Below are 17332 nucleotides of genomic sequence, written 5' to 3' on the forward strand. Positions count from 1 at the left end.
GTCACGAAACCAATCAAACGTCTCTGGAGAGACCTGAAAATATCTGCTCACTGACGGACCAGATCTTAAAAGGGTTTGCAAGGAAGAATGCCAGAAAATCCCCAAATCCAGGTGGGTAGTATTTGGGTGGAGGGTCATTCTCAGCACTGCAGTGACCATGACTGACATGGTGGTGGTGAGTGTGTTAGTAGTGTGTGTTGTGCTGCTGGTGGTATGAGTAGATTGCACGCAGCAGTGCTGCTGGAGTGCTTAAACACTGGGTCTGTCTGTCCACTCACTGTCCACTCTCTATTATTCAACACTCCTACCTAGCTGGTCCAGCTTGTAGATGAAGGTAAAGTCAGAGAGAGAAGCTCTCTGATCTGCTGCTGCTCAGTTCGTTGGTGTTGGTCATCCTCTAGTCCTTCAGCAGTGCTCACAGGACGCTGCCGACAGGATATTTGTGGTTGGTGGACGGTTCTCAGTCCCAAATCACTGCTGTGTCTGATCTACCAGATACCAGCTACCATAAAATTGGATACCAGTGCAACACACACTAACACACTCGCCACCACATTAGGCAATGTCTCTGCAGTGCTGAGAATGACCCTCCACCCCAATACTACCTACCTGCTCTGTGGTGGTCAGTCTTGTGGTGGTCCTGAGCATTAAATAAGCAGGGTGAAAGGAGGAGGCTGAGAACAGAGTCTGCAGAGGAACAGATGTCATATATACCACACAGTGCTGCTGTATGGTATATATGACATATAACATTAACATATATTAACATATACATTATATATATATATATAGTTGTAAGACTCTTCTCTCTCTCTCTCTCTCTCGCTCTCTCTCGCTCTGCTGAGAGCAGTTCCTTCTTCTTGAAACCACAGAGGAGAAAGGCTTTTGTGTTTATGCTTTGGAGGAAGATAGAGGGGCAGCAGCTCTACATAGACTCGCCCGACAGTGGACGGGTGGTGTGAAGACGAGGGTGATGAAGATCCCCCTCTTTCTCCTCGTCCTCCTCCTCTGTAGGAACAGACCTGCTGCTGGTGACCGTAAGTAGATCCTGGTTCTGCCACAGCTGCGGTTCCTCAGTGTGGTTCCTGCTCACTAGAACGTCTCAGCTTTTCACCTTTAATGCAGATCTTCTAAATCTGTTTTTCTGGTTCCTCACTGCTGCTGCTGCTGCTGCGTTTATTATCATAGCTAAAGACTAATGCTGTAACCGAGAGCTCCCTGGAGGGCGAGGTATAACAGTAAAAATGAAAAAGTTAAAAGATAGCAAAAGAAGCAGCCCTTAGTGCTATTTTTTACAGTTATATATACAGCCAGTATATATTATATGACTTTTTGTACTAGTAATTATGACTTTGTTGGCTGTTTGAATGCAGTTTTCAACTGAGAAAATCTCTGTTTCCAAGTTTCTGACATCTCCTGAGTGCAGCATAAGATCTACCAATCTGAACACTCACAAATATTCCTCAAATGACCATTTTCTGCCATTTCTTTATTGTTCCTCTGACGAAACACTCTCCAAGACCCCCTCCGAGACTGTTGCAGTGCACCCAACAATAAAGGCAGCAGGAGCTTCTTTTCTACACAGCAAATTTGCTAGTGTTACATTCACACTACTAGTGTTACATTTGAACACTAACACTGGTAAATGTGCTGTGCACAGTGTCAGGGACACAATATCTCACAGAAAGCTCCAGTTCCACATACTGGTCAGTTTGACTGACCATTGAGAAACGCAGCCTCCTCTGTCCTCTGAGTGACGCACCTATTGAGGCTGAAGAACATGAAAAAAGAAAACTGGCGAGATGTTCGCTCCTAAAAATAAAGGCACAGACAAGAGTTCATTGACATGCTGTGATGATTGAGGCGAGAAAGTGAGGGTGCAGATGCATATTCTCTATTTTTGCTCTTGAGTGAGTCCAGTCGAGTGTTCATAGACCTAATGGGATTAGTTAAGATCATATAAGAAGAAATACTAAAGGAACAAAAACCAGTAAACAAACCAACTAAGTTTCGAAGGTTCTGAAGTGTTTGTTATTGGCGATTGCTGACGCCTATTTTTGTGCACCACCTTTTTATTTCTCCTCTATCTTTAGTAGGTGCAAATAAATATCTAGGAACCAAATAAGGGGCACAGTGGTTGCCCTCAGCCTGCAGCAGTCTGCTCATCTCTCATTCGTTATCACCACATCACTTAACTCCTAATTTGCATAATCTTAAACTCTGCTCAACTCAGGTCTAATCGTTAACTCCACTCATTTGCATTGCCCGTGTTTGTGCTTACCTGCTGTCACAGTAAACTGGCGGCTCTCATCGCAAATGAATTATGAGTCTTTACTACTTTGTCGCATTGCACTGCTGAGGAAGTGAACGCAGCTTAGTGCTAAAGAGCCCACCTGGAACACCTGGGGAGGATAATGAGTGGGCAGGGCTACAAAGGAGACACTGGTGGTAACACTAACGACTGGGCGGGGCTTGGGCGGGGCTAGGGTGGAGACAAAGCAAAGCAGAGTCATGTGCTAAACTGGACATGCCCACCATTCTTGTAAATGTGAATGTAAAGAACCTTCTAAAACCTTTACTCTTTCTCAGCGTACTGTTGTTGTAATGTAATTGTAATGTAATTGTGATGTAATTGTGATGTAATTGTAATGTAATGTTACTGGTATATTGCTTTTCTCCTGTGACAGAAATTCAATACAAACATGTACAAAAGGATGGCACAGTCACCCTTAAGTGTGGTGAGCTAACCGAGGGCTTGGTGACCTGGAGCAGAGACCGGAACGGAAGAAGAGAAGATATTGTCAGAATTGAGAATGGATTGATCACACGTTTAAACGATCCATCAAAACGTTACACCAACAACGGACTATCTTTGATCATCTCACACATCTCGCTCTACAATGCTGGGTTATACTACTGTAACAGCACTGCAGTAGCGTGTCTTACTGTCACATCAGGTAAAACCTGAACCCAGCCCTACCTGTTCTCCTCAGATGTTCATTGACCTTTGCTACGTGTTCTAATTAGCCAAAAAATTATAACCATTCTCTGTTAGACGGTAAGTAGTTGGTTCTTATATCGATGTGTTGGACGTGAAGAAATGGGCATTGTGAAGCCTTGAGACACTTTGATGAGGGTCAGATGAGTGGGCAGACAGTTATCCAAACAGCTTCAAGGCTTGTGGGAGGGCTCCTGGTCAGCAGTGGATGGTGCATACATATGGATGGTGGTCCAAGGAGGGACAGACCATCAACCCAAGCTAATAATATGCTATCCTGTCTGGTTGGGACTGGCAGAAGTTCTGCCGCAGCACAATATCAAAGATGTTGAAAGATGGTTACGGGAGGAGGAACGTGTCACAACAGTGCAGTGGCCCCTACAGTGTATGGGCATGCATAGCTGCAGATCAGTCAGAGTGCCCATGCTGACTCCTGTCCACCGTCTCCTACAATGGACATGCAAGCAGTGCAGTGTGCAGTGAGCAGTGTTGACCTGTTGGCGGTGTGGAACAGCAAGTCTGGTCCACATTGGCTCCACCTGAAAGCACAACTGACAGGAATGAAAAGATCTGCTGGAACATCGTAGTGCCAGATACCACAGATACCACATTCACAGAGCTGATTTAGTGAACCATAATGGTCATAATGTTTTGGCTCATCTGAGTAATGTTGTTTGGAAGGTATCTGTCTGCGTTTGAAGTGTGAGATTGTGTTCGCTGATAAAAAGTGGTCCCGTCTCAGTGCACTTACGCCTTCATCAATTACAGGCCCGAATGTGACGGATAAATGTGTCCAAACCCATCTGGAAACAGGACGTGAGTAAAAACAGAAGCAGTGGCTTTGTTCTGTCTTCTTTCTGATCAATTCTGCTGAACACAATCGTAAGAATAGCTGATTGTAGATGGTAAGCTGTTGCTCAGTAGGGCCTGAATACAGTTTCAGCTCTGTCAGTACTTTTTGATCTGGACTTTAATCATAGATCAACTTTAGCTTGACGGGAAGTTCTGTAACATCCTGAATCTCCAAAATAGCAGAAAGAAGGAAAAGGAGGAAAAACCTTCTTAACTACCAATGGAAGTCATTTTGGAGCGTTCCCATTGGTCCATTCATCACGACATTCTGATGTGTTTAATGTGAAAAAAACAAACTGGGTGTGTCGTAGATCTTCTCAGTCTCAACTGTGATAAATAGACTGAAATGACTGTAGATTTAAAGATCCATTGGAGAACTGTAATGCACGGTACTCTGGATCACATAAAGCTTGTCTTGGTAACTCTCAATTATCAGTTGTCTCTCTTAGCTGTGTAAAGTGTTGTAGTCAAGACTGCTAGAGCCAAGTCTGAGTGACTTTTAAGACTTTTAAAATAAAAATAAGAAAATGAATAAAAGTAAATTTTAAGTTTTAAATTAGTTTAAATTAAATTTGTTGAACATTATAATCATTCATTAAACATTATATATTCTAATAAATGCTGTTATATTTCATGATACATTTTGTGAAAACTAATATAGAGACTGAAAATTATATTAATTATTATTATAGCCATAAGCCTTGTTTTTAAGCCCCTAAGTTTGAACAGGATTAGTTGTACCTGGGAATGTGGAGTGATGTAATTTTACTACAGGATGTAAAATTCATGAGCGATTCGCACAGGATAACAAATCTCAGCATAAATGACTGAGATGTGAGTGGCTACTTGATTGACGCACTTCCGTCATCTCCAAAAAACACAATAACCCATCTTAAAACCCTCTTATAATAATAATAATAATAATAATAATGGCATTTTAGTTCAAAATTAGCGGCTACATGTTCATAACACATATGTGGGCTACACTACACAATGACTTGCCTAAAGCTGCCAGTAGCGCTGTACCTCTGAGGAGTCCATTCACTTGTCTTCTGAGGTTTTCCACAGACTTGAACAACCGGAGGTGTCTGTGCATCTTCAAGAGTCTCCATACTGGAGAAAATATATGAAAAAGTTTTCTTTTTCATGGGATATGGAATAATTTAAATAGGATTAATATAATCTGGGGTAATAATTACTCCACTTCCCCATAGTAAACTAATCCCTTCTGAAAATGTGCTTTAGTCAAACACTGTGTTACTTCTGGAAGCAATAATGGTCATAATCCTGTGTCCCTTCTTCGTTAATACTTAATCAGAAGTCAGCACATAAAGTAACCTGAATATAATTATTAAATTTGAAAACTATAATAAAGTAATAATAACATTTGAAACACCAAGACCAGGACATCTGGAACAGTGTGCTGTGGACAAATAAATACAAAGCTAATTTATTTAAACACAGTAACAAAGGACTTGTTGGGCGTACACCAGACACATCATTTGAGCCCAAGAACCCATATCAGCTGTGAATCTCGGAGGTGGAAGCGTCATGTTTGGGGCTGCTTTTCTGCAGTAGTGTCTGAAGATCTCTCCAGTATAGAATCCATCTGTCTACAAAATAAAGCTGAAAGATCTCTGCATGGAGGAGTGGGAAATACTTTCTCCCAGTTGATGTCAGAGAAGACTGGCAGATTATTAGAGTGTAAATTTGTTGAACATTCATAATCATTCATTAAACATTATATATTCTAATAAATACTGTTATATTTCATGATATATTTTGTGAAGACTAATATAGAGGTCTCCAATATAGAATCCATCTGTCTACAAACTAAAGCCGAAAGATCTCTGCATGGAGGAGTGGGAAATACATTATCCAAATTGGCAGATTATTAGATTATTATGGAGATGTGTTTATGGTACTACAACACCAGTACATGGTGTACATTTGTAGGAATAACCATGTAGCATTACGTTTAGGCCATGTTCCATGTCTAGAACATACAGAACAGGAAACCTGAGTGAAAAGAATAACTGTAAGATTTTTTGCTCGTGTTAGATTTCGGAGGAATGGAGTTGATGTGTAACAGTGGATTATTCATAATGTTATGTAATTTAGTAAGTTAGGAAATTGGAAGGTACCTGTCTCTAACTGTACTGTCTGATTGTGTTGACTGATTTCTTCATGTATCACAGGTCTGAATAAGACGGATAAATGTGAGAAACCTGAAACAAGAAGTGAGTAAATGGAGAAGCAGTGGCTTTTTCCTTTCTGCTGAAAGATCATAAGAATAGCTAATTATAGATGCTGCTTCACTGTAATGTGTTACTCAGTAGGGGCTGAATTCAGTTTACTCATCAGTAAAAGACAGGCAGCTCTGTAAGTAGTTTTTCATCTGGAGTTGAAATGACTTTATTTATAGATAAACTTTAGCTTGACAGGAAGTTCCATAGCATATCATAGTGCTTTTGGAGCATTTCTACTGGTCAATTCATCATGACATCAGAGTGTCAGAGTGTCCGACCACGTGAAAGTACAGAGCGTGGTCAGGGCCGAGTTCTGACCTCAGGGCATAGTGCAGAAAAGTCTCCAATAACTGCAGAGCTCCAGACCTGCTGCTGCTGGTAGAGCTTAGAGCAAAGGGGGACCGCCTCCATATTAATAAAGCCTTTGGGTTTAGGATGGGAGGTCATATAAAAGCTCCTGTATTGTGTAGGTGTCCCAAAACTTTTGTCCATATAATAGATATTGTTGTCAGTTGGTTCTCTCAGCTGCACATTTGTGGAAATTAGTTTGCACAATTACGTTAAGGCCATGTTCCATATCTAGAACAGGATATATATCATTAGCTACATCAGAACCTGAATTCAGAAGACCTTTGTTCGTTTCAGAGCGATGGACAGCCCTTATAATCACAGGGAGTGTGCTGCTAGCGCTGGCTTTGGTTTTCTGGAAGTGGATTTCACAGAAGAAAGGTGAGGCTCCTCTGTCCTTTACCTGCATGTTAATCAGCATATTACTGATCACTGCCGAGTGCTAACGCTGCTTCTGTCCACTTTCAGCAGATGATGATGAACTGGCAGACCACATCTACAGTACTGTTGATTTTGTCACATTTGATAAAGCACAGACAGGTAGACACACATACACACGCACTCACACACACACACACACACACACACACACACACACACACACAGTTCATTTATAAGCAGGTTACAACATTAAACACGGGACACTTTCCCTTATAAAGGTAGAGCTCAGAAACCGAAGGAGAAAGAAAGTGTATATGACCTTGCAACTCATCCAGGCCCAGCACCCACAGGTAGGGAAAGAAAGTGGGAGTCTGTAAGAGTGTCTGATGGTGGATCTACTACATGGTTACTGGAGCAGTAACATAAACCTATTCTCTTGTCTTCTTAGGTCTTCAAAATGAACCATTATATTCACTGGTGCAGAAACCAGCCGCAAGACAGCAAAACACTGGTAAGGATGAACAACACAAAGCTTTTAGCATCTTTTAGCTCCACTGTCTCAATGATTCTGGATTCAATATGAAGGAGATCCAACAAAAAATCCACCCTCAGCTAACATGAGTAACCATCTGTGTGTGTTATATAGCCATTAAAAACTTTTAGGGATACTTAAACTTAGGGTAAGGGTAAGTGCCAGTGCTATGGCTATGGCTATTTTTGACATGAATGCAGCACCATCTAGTGGCAGATTTCAGCAACTTTCTTTTTCTCTTGGGCCCATTGCTGGTTCTGTCAGGTGTAGTCTTACTGTCAACCATCATACAGTTGTGGTCAGAAGTTCATGTACACTTATGACAATATTGTGCTTTTAGTAATTTCTTAAAACATGTATTTTTATGAATTTATTATTTTAAATAGAAATAATTTGGTCAGTTTTCATTTTTAGGGTTTCCTGAAATCAACAATAGGTCAAAATTAGACACACACCCATTTATACTATTAATTCATTGGCGCTAAAAGTTTCAACATGATTTTTAACTTGCCAAGACCAAGACCGCTTAACCTCCTGCCAGTGGTCATGATTGACTATAGGTAGTTGCTCCTTATAGCACCTTTATTTTTCAGAGTGTACGGTCAGTGAGTTCTACATCACCGATATGTCCTGCCGATTGTTTTGGCCGATATCTAGAAGTGTACCGCTTTATTTGCATGCTAAAATCTCACACTAATAATACTGACAAGAGGATGCACAACATTTCTGAACTTTACATCATCATTTACTGAACACCGACTTAAATCATCTTTATAAATCAAAACCATTTAAACTGAAAAATATAAAGAATAAAAACTAAAATATCTGAAAAATAATAGTAGTGCTGCAAACAACTTTCTGCATTTATATATAAAACAACGAGAGTTGACTGGAGAACTACTCCTGAACGTGAGTCAAGAACTAGAGCTGACCTGAACACACCAGTAACACGTGAGGAACCTCAGGGGGTCCTACAGATTCCAGATGAGTCAATTCACGGCAGAGAACAAAGGGGTTGAAGCTCCTTAAGTACCCCCAGTCCCAGGTGCAACACATAAACAAAACCAAGGAAAAATGAACAATGAACGATTACAAATGAACACGAATCAACACAAGTGAACAGAACCGAACACGCATGAACACAAACAAGGGAGGAGGAGGAATTCCTTTTTTGGGCCTGTGGGCGGTGGCTCGGGATCGCCCCGGGGGAGGGCACGATAACGAGGGCCTGACAAGTGTAAATAACAGCAGCAAACCCCTCATTCTTGAGTAAAGGAAATTATGTAAACATTACAGAACAATATAAAAAAGAATGTGCTTTAATTTTAACGATAAGCAGCCCAGAGACATGCCTGACTTTAAATCAGCGCTACTACATACAGATATCGACTGAAGCCAATATATTAAAAAATATCGGCCTGATATATCGGTCGACACGTTTGTTCCTGACATCAGTGTGTTCTCTCCATCAGATCCAGTCGAGGAGGGGCTGTACAGTCTGGCTCAGAGACCCCACCTAACATCAGAAGAAGCACAGACATCTGTAACTGCCCATTACTGGAGAGCCTGACCTGTGTGCAGCAGATTGTTATCCTACAGAACTTTATTATTGAGAATAAAATTTGCAGTATCGGGTTTTTATTGTTGTTTGAGAAAACATGCAGGAACATGTAGGACATTTTCTAATAAAATAAGTAATGGTGTCTCCACCTGGTGGCCTGGTGGACTAGTTGACACTCTTGATTTACGTCTCAAAGATTGCAAACATGGCTGCAGGTTTGGCTACAACCGCAACATATTGTCTTTATTTTTGTTGGTCTTAGCTGTGTAGCTTTTAGCCTCCTAACTAGCAAGCTAATAGTCGCTTGTAACCTTAAATAATCTGAATAATTGCTTTTAAAGATAATAATGCTTATACTATTCAAATTCATATAATATTCAATATTCATATGATTTAATTGAAGGTTTATTTGTAATTTGCAGAGCATGTCAGGGCATTTATAAGGCACAAGTAATAGCACCAATATTATATATTATATAACTAAATACACTAAATAAACACAACATATACAGAAACAGGAGGGTTTCCCTTACCTATGCAAATATGATTATTAGATGTGTGTTTTGTGACTGTACTGTCTTCTATATTATTATTATTATTATTATTATTATTATTATTATTAATATTATTAAAAGTGTAAGAGAAATGGTATTGGGAGAGGACTCACAGCTTCACAGCTTGTTCAGTAGTCTGAGAGCCCATGAGTACGAACTGTTCATTAGCCAGTTTGTTGTGGCGTGGTTGCTGCGGTACCTCCTGTCAGATGGCTGTATGATGAACAGGCTGTGTACTGGATGACTACTGTCCATATTTTGGATTTTCAGAAGAGATTGCTGATCCTGTTAAAAGACCCTGAATGCTAATTGTGCAAAACCACTAAGGAATAAGACAAAAGGACACCAGTCTCACCAGTGTAGCCATTTTCCAGTAAAACAGCAATTACAGTAAAGTACATTTAAAATAAAGACACAGCTAATGAAAGGTTATGGTTTTAAGCATCTTAAAACAGACTGCTGATTTCGTCTGAAAAAGCTTTGTCCATCAACTTTTCATCAAAGGTTAAGCTCTTCCCTCTTTCCTCCTCCTCCTCCTCTCATCCTCCTCTTCTCCTCCTCCTCCTCTCATCCTCCTTTCCTCCTCCTTTTCTCCTCCTCCTTTCTTCCTCCTCCTTTTCTACTCCTCCTTTCCTCCTGCTCCTCTCCTCCTTATTTTCTCCTCCTCCTTTCCTCCTGCTCCTCTCCTCCTCCTTTTCTCCTCCTCCTCTCCTCCTCCTCTCCTGCTTCTTTTCTCCTCCTCCTCCTTTTCTTCAGCAGGAATGGAGAGGAGGAGCAGTTATTGGGGAAATGGGCAGCTGATCCCTTTTAGATATGATGTAGATGAACTGAGCCAATCACAACACTCGCTTTCAGCACACCCCACTACTGCCCAGCCAATCACAGCTGTATTTGAGCAGCACATTTATGACAGTCCTGTCCTTTTACCTGCGTTACCGGATCTAAATATAAAAATAACTTCTTTTAGAAATCAGTCATTAATAAGAATTTACAGTACTTGCGGTTGTGTACATTTAACTACATTTAAGCTCAGTTCCACATTTATAGTATTGCTGTACTGATCATTATATTAGATATAATTATATTATTATATATTTATTAATATTAGAAGTAATCTTAGTTAAAATATATATATATATATATAAACTAATATTACTAATATATATTACTAATATATATAATATTACTACTATATATATATGTTTATGATGTGTGTTGACTTCTCCATTTCCAGTGGTCTCTGGGTGTACAGCAGTGATGTCAGTCCAGAATCTCTAAAGGACTTCCTGGGTAGGACACTCTCATGTCTCTTCCGCAGGAAGTCGCTTTGAGGGAGATTTTAAGCGACTTCTTTCGTCCCCCCCGTATTTGGACAGGCGGCAAGACAGCGCCACGGTCACGGGGGAGAGGAGGAGGAGGATTGGTTGGAAAAAGCAGTAACTTCTGGGGTTTCTGGACGCAGCCTCAAACACTGGTCTGCTGATGCTGTTGTTGGTTTGAGGGTGTCAGAGCTCTTCCTGTACCAGATCACAGAGTCGTCTGATGGTGTAGGAGACGGTCCTCACCACACACTTCTCTAAAGGAAAGAGCTTCACTGTTTTAGAAGCTTGATCTGTGGGTCTTTTTCGAGTCATTATGAGAGCAGTATGGTGTTGGGTAAACACTGCGGTAGAGATGCAGTAACACACTCTGCTCAACACGGCTGTTATACAGATACAGGGTCTGCAGAATTTACAGTATTTACACCTCTGTTATAGCAAGATTTACCATGTATATTATACATATGTTCCTGTAATTAATAATTTAATATGTAATAATGATTTAAAAAAAGAACATGAACTTTTAACTTTATTCTCTCTCTCTCTCTCTCTCTCTCTCTCTCTCTCTCGCTTTCTCTTTCTCTCGCTCTCTCTCTTTCTCTCTCTGTCTCGCTCTCTAAAGACAAAAAAGGGCTGGCCTGTGAACAGTTCCTTCTTGAGACCACAGAACTGCGAAGGTTAATGTGTTGTGGTTTTGCAAAGGACAGAGCAGATGGCCTTGAATAGTGTGTCGTAGAACTGTAGGGTAGGGACGGGTGGTGCGAAGACGAGGACGATGAAGTTCCCTCTCTTTCTCCTCGTCCTCCTCCTCTGTAGGAACAGACCTGCTGCCTGTGACCGTAAGTAGATCCTGGTTCTGCCACAGCTGCGGTTCCTCAGTGTGGTTCCTGCTCACTAGAACATCTCAGCTTTTATCCTTTAATGCAGATCTTCTAAATCTGCTCTTCTGGTTCCTCACTGCTGCTGCTGCTGCTGCTGCTGCGTTTATTATCATAGCTAAAGACTAATGCTGTAACCGAGAGCTACCTGGAGGGTCAGGTATATGTTTAGTTCTCCTTTTAGAAATGAAGGCATAGAAAAGAGTTGGTTGACACCAGGCCCACCACTGAAGAACCTTGTTAAACTGATTTTCTAAGAAGCAGAAGCTCTAGCTTTACTCTCTTTTCTCTCTTTACTAGCTTTTCTCTCTGCATACGGGATGGTTTGTAATGTAATTGTAGTGTAATTGTAATGTAATTGTAGTGTAATTGTAGTGTAACTATACTATAATGTAATATTACTGGTTATTGCTTTTCTCCTGTGACAGAAATTCAATACAAACGTGTACAAAAGGACGGCACAGTCACCCTTAAGTGTGGTGAGCTAACCGAGGGTTTGGTGACCTGGAGCAGAGACCGGGACGGAAGAAGAGAAGATATTGTCAGAATTGAGAATGGATTGATTACACGTTTCAACAATTCATCAAAACGTTACACCAACAACGGACTATCTCTGATCATCTCACACATCTCGCTCTACCATGCTGGGTTATACTACTGTAACAGCACTGCAGTAGCGTGTCTCACTGTCACATCAGGTAAGACAAACAGTCATGGCCAACAATATTTCCACTTCTCCTAGAAATTTGTTGCATCCAACCAGCCAATCATATACCAGCAGTGTACACCTAAAATCAGGTACAGATCCAGGTAGATCCAGCAGCTTGAGGTAATGTTCACATTGTCAGAATCTGGAACTGTTAATCTCCAGAGAGTTTCAGCACAGCAGTCTCTAAAGTTACTGAGCACATCCAGTTCAGATGGAAAGAGAGGTCAACAGAGAATGGTTAGACTGGTTGGAGCTGACAGAAAGGCTACAGTAGCTCAGATAGCCACTCTGTGTAATTGTGAAAAGCAGAAATGCAACTCATAATGATCAACCGAGCCATCGCTCTGAGTCTTTGCAGTAGCTTCTACCCACAGGCCATCAGACTCCTCAACATGAACAGGACTGAGCTGACTCACCTGTGTTTTTATACTTCAGTAACTGCTGTGTTCACAGCTGCAGTGAGCTGACTGATGAATACCTTTTTACATCACTGCACCTTGTCCTCAGTGCGGGTGCTGGACTGTTTCCTTGCTCTATGTGGCACATTTGCACTGTGTAGTATTTTGTTCTATTGCAGTTGTTCTATGATGCACCAGGGTAAAGCTTCTTGACTTGCCTTAAGACCTGTCTGGGTCTGAGTACACTTGTTTAGTCTGATGCACGTTCTTCATCAATCACAGGTCCGAATGTGACTGATAAATGTGGCAAAACTGAGCTGGAAACAGGAAGTGAGTAAAAAGAGAAGCTGTGGCTTCTTTCTTTCTTCATTATGATTTTCTGTTCATGTTTATTTATCCGTTCTGTGGTGCTGTACGTATGGATTCACTGTAATTTCCAATGTTTGTCAAAATGGAAATTGTGTTTCCAATCATTTAATTCAAAGATAAACTTTAGCTTGGCAGTAATTTTCATACCATCATTATTGAAACAAAACCTTGTATCTCCAAGAAGGCAATTTTACAGGAGAGAAATTTAAGTCAGTATAAAAGAATTTGGAGTTTTGTTTGGAATAAATACTCATCAGACTCTCAGCAACATCTCAACAACATCTCATACTGAACATTCATCAACAGATCATCAGTAGACGTTTACTGAAGACTTTTGACTGAATTCAGCTGTTTTTCACTTTATTTGAAGAGACCAGGTTCAGATCTGTAGACGTTCACCTGAGAAATCACTGATCATCTCTCATCAGATGACTCTAATACAGACCACTTTACCATCCTCAACCAGCTGCTGTAGATCTACTAGAACTGGAGCTGACATGGATTAGTTTAAGATGAAGGGGCCAAATTGAGGGTCAGGATTAGGTTTTAGGTTGAGGTTAGGATTAGAGCTAGGATCAGGGTTAAGGTTAGGTTTTTGGGTGAGGTTAAAGTTAGAATAAAGTCCAAGATGAGGGTCAGGATTAGGTTTTGGGTTGAGTTTAAGGTTAGTGCTGGGGCGAGGATAAAGGTTAGAATTAGATTTTTGGTTCAGGTTCAGGTTGGAATAGGGGTCAGGATGAGCGTTAGGATTATATTTTGGGTTGAGGTTAGGGTTAAGATTAGGGCCAGGATGATGGTTAGGATTAGGTTTTGTTTTGAGGTTAAAGTTAGATTTAGGTCCAAGATTAGAGATCGAATTAGGTTTTAGTTTGAAGTTAGGCTTAGAAGTAGGGCCAGGATGACGGTTGGGGTGGCTTTTAGGTTGAGGTAAGAGTTAGGGTTATGGCCAGGATGAGGGTTAGGATTAAGTTTTGGGTTAAGGTTAGGGTTAGGGATATGGCAAAGATGAGGGTTAGGATTAGGTTTTGGGTTGAGATAAAGGTTAGGCTCATAGTAAAGTATTACCTATTTTTTTCTTCCAATTCTAATTATGAGTTTTATGTAAAAAGTGGAGATATGAGGTTTAGTTTGGACAGTGATGATATGCTGACACTTTTGCACAGGAGAAGTTGTCAGTTGGCTTTCTCTCAAATGTACATTTGTAGGAATTAGCATGAACAGTTTTAGTAAAGGGGAACTGTGTGGGGCTTGCTCAAAATATCTGTGTATATTGACACCACTGTAACGACATGCAAAAATAAAATGATATTAAAATATGTGGTTGGCCTTCATGTGACGTTAATTGGAGGAAATATATCATTAGATGCACCAGAACCTGAATTCAGAAGACCTTTGTTCGTTTCAAAGCGATGGACAGCTCTTATAATCATGGGGAGTGTGCTGCTAGCGCTGGCTTTGGTTTTCTGGAAGTGGATTTCACAGAAGAAAGGTGAGGCTCCTCTGTCCTTTACCTGCATGTTAATCAGCATATTACTGATCACTGCCGAGTGCTAACACTGCTTCTGTCCACTTTCAGCAGATGATGATGAACTGGCAGACCACATCTACAGTACTGTTGAATATGTCACCTTTGATGGATCGCAGACAGGTAGACACACACACACTCTCAGAAGAAGCTTAGTAAGACATCATGCTTAAGTGACACTTCAAAGGTAGAGCTCAGAACGAGAAGGAGAAAGAAACTAGTATATTAGCACCACCATGGAAAAAAGCCTGTCTCTATATTTTTGTCTGTTTTTCACTTTTTTGACATAATGTGAATCTGGTGGTTGTTCTTTATATTGAATTTCATGATGAATGGACCAATAGAAAAGAAATATTTTTACATTGACATCCTTCTCCTGTAAAGTTGGTCATATTTTGACAGCTACAAAATATTAGTGTAGCGCTTTCTACAACTGTTGTCGTCACAAAGCAGCTTTACATAATTAGTAATAATAAAAGACAGAGACAAAGAAGAAATAACGTAAGATATGATGAATCAAAGACCCCCAGTGAGCAGCCAACGGCCACAGTGGCAAGGAGAACCTCTCAGAACTGGAGGAAGAAACCTTGGGAGGAACCAAGACTCACAAGGGGGACCCGACCTGTCCTCCTCTGATCAGAACTATTGATAAATTATTGATAAAAGTTACCAAACCATCTAAACTGCTGAACCACTCTGATCATAATCATAATATAATAATCATGGTGTAGATAGTTAATAGTGGTGATATTAATAGTGCAGATAGTTAAGAGTCCATTTAGGGTTTAACATGGTCATTAAACAGTTAGCAGTGGTAGGAGGGTGTGCCGCTGGTCTGGTATGGGTGGTGGTGTGTGGGGGGTCTGACGGTCGGACTGGTAGGTGGCAGCTGGTCTGGCGCAGGTAGAGGGGACCTCAGTGGGCAGTCTTCCAGCAGGTCGGGCTGGGTGGCCGTTTACTCTGAGAAGTAAATGATTTACCTTGCAAATTGTTCAGACTCATTTCCCACAGGTAGGAAACAGATGAAGGTGAGTGTGGTTGTTGCAGAGTATCTAAAGGTTGTTCTAGTGGCTGGTTACTGAGTCTATAAACCTCTTGTCTTCTTAGGTCTTCAGAATGATCCCACACATTAATTAACTCAGATTCCAACAGACTGCAAACCCCCTGGTAAGGATTACTCAGTGATACCGCAAATAACAGTTATTACAACAGCCGGAGTGCTGGAGCCATAAAAGCAAGAGAAGTTAATAAGTCTGACATTTTCAAACTCCTTCAAAGCTGACCACACTGAAACCGATGGAATAAAGATGTTTGGAGAAGTAAAGGTTGGACATCTAGCCACAAGATCACAATTTATGAACTGTCAGGAGAGGTTTCTCAGACACTGTGGCCTATCTATAACTATGTTGAGATTAGGGCTTCTGGGTTGAGACCCATTGTGTTTTTGATGCTAGTATGTTCTGTCAATCGGATCTAGTTGGAGAGGGGCTGTACAGTCTGGTTTAGAGACCAGGCTCAACCGCAGAGGAAGCACAGACATCTGTAACTACCCATTAGTCTGAAAGACAGTGTATTGCTGGATCCATCCATAAATCTCCTTAAAGAGACAGTAATTGTTAATAATACAATTTGCTGTGTCATGTTTTATATATGTAATATATTGTTGTTTGTGAAAACATGAACTCAAGTAGACTGTTTTACAATAAAAAAATGCAACTATGTCTCCACCTAGTGGCCTGGATCTCTTCATCGGGAACACTATTGAAACTCTTGACTTCTGTCTCAGATTGCAAATATGAAAATGCTATTTAATAAAGAGTGAAGATTTAGACTACCCAAATATCGCTTACAGTGTCATGGATTACTCTGCAGGTTGATTTCTGTCATGTGAAACTGGTAAATGATGAGTACAGCCTGGTTTCAGTACTTTACAGTACAAGTTTTTACTTGACTTCAGTAGCTTTAACTCATCATTTTAAAGTGCGTCACAACTATGCTGCACACTGGCCAATCACTGACCACACTAAACTCTAATATATGGCCTTTAATATAAATATATACATATGCATAATGTATGGATCAAACATTTTGTTGTAGTCTCATAAAAACCTTGTATTTCAAGGATTCTAGTGGTTCATTGGCCATTCATTATGATATAATATAAAGAACAACTGCCAGATTCACATAAATCCATTACAGTCCATTAATCAGATTCAGGATTTTTCATCATTCCAGAGAACACAGCTCTTCCACTGCTCCACAGCTCCTCAATGCTGGGGGGCTTTATACCCCTCTAGTCCACGCCTGACATTAGGCAGCATGGAGCCAATAGGTTTATGATGTTGATCTGCTCCAGAGAGTCCTATTCTATTGGCAGTACTTCTTCTCTACAGGGACTAGACAAGCTCAATTCAAGTAGCTGAATGTATTCCTAAGAAGGGGTGTCCATAAATATTTAGACACATAGTATACGACCCACCTCTTCAGTCCACTTTGATCAACCTGCTCCCTTAAGCCTCACTGCTGCTGTAGGGGTCTAAAGGTCTGCTCACTGTAGCCTCCTGCTACTCCACCAAGACCACAGCACCGTCCACTATTACTAGAATATGATGCAACTCTGATGAAAATCGATTCTACAGCACTTCTCCTTTCCACTCCA

At 40.7% G+C, this 17332-nt stretch overlaps 2 protein-coding genes across 8 annotated transcripts; both read left to right on the top strand.

Annotated features, from left to right (window-relative positions):
- The first annotated feature begins 909 nt into the window (after positions 1-909).
- LOC140549553 (uncharacterized) lies at positions 910-8990 on the top strand. Of its 4 annotated transcripts, none has more exons than XM_072673286.1 (9): positions 910-1037; positions 2688-2957; positions 3767-3814; positions 6049-6090; positions 6745-6828; positions 6916-6987; positions 7107-7178; positions 7277-7339; positions 8833-8990. In XM_072673286.1, exons 1-9 carry the CDS (start codon positions 974-976, stop codon positions 8928-8930), a joined length of 813 nt encoding a protein of 270 aa, XP_072529387.1. In that variant the 5' UTR covers positions 910-973; the 3' UTR covers positions 8931-8990. The 4 variants fall into 4 exon arrangements, with proteins under 4 accessions (XP_072529387.1, XP_072529389.1, XP_072529390.1 ...); XM_072673288.1 differs by having other exon boundaries at positions 6919-6987; XM_072673289.1 differs by lacking the exon at positions 3767-3814.
- Positions 8991-11350: 2360 nt separating this feature from the next.
- Positions 11351-16426, top strand: LOC140550189 (uncharacterized). 4 transcript variants are annotated; one of them, XM_072674033.1, is made up of 7 exons: positions 11351-11633; positions 12101-12370; positions 13062-13109; positions 14512-14637; positions 14725-14796; positions 15781-15840; positions 16406-16426. In XM_072674033.1, exons 1-6 carry the CDS (start codon positions 11570-11572, stop codon positions 15804-15806), a joined length of 606 nt encoding a protein of 201 aa, XP_072530134.1. In that variant the 5' UTR covers positions 11351-11569; the 3' UTR covers positions 15807-15840; positions 16406-16426. The 4 variants fall into 4 exon arrangements, 3 of the variants coding, with proteins under 3 accessions (XP_072530134.1, XP_072530133.1, XP_072530132.1); XM_072674032.1 differs by lacking the exon at positions 16406-16426 and adding an exon at positions 15952-16385; XM_072674031.1 differs by lacking the exon at positions 16406-16426 and having other exon boundaries at positions 15781-16385.
- Positions 16427-17332: the final 906 nt, after the last annotated feature.

This window comes from Salminus brasiliensis, chromosome 2 (assembly GCF_030463535.1).
Source record: "Salminus brasiliensis chromosome 2, fSalBra1.hap2, whole genome shotgun sequence".
NCBI classification, from domain to species: domain Eukaryota; kingdom Metazoa; phylum Chordata; class Actinopteri; order Characiformes; family Bryconidae; genus Salminus; species Salminus brasiliensis.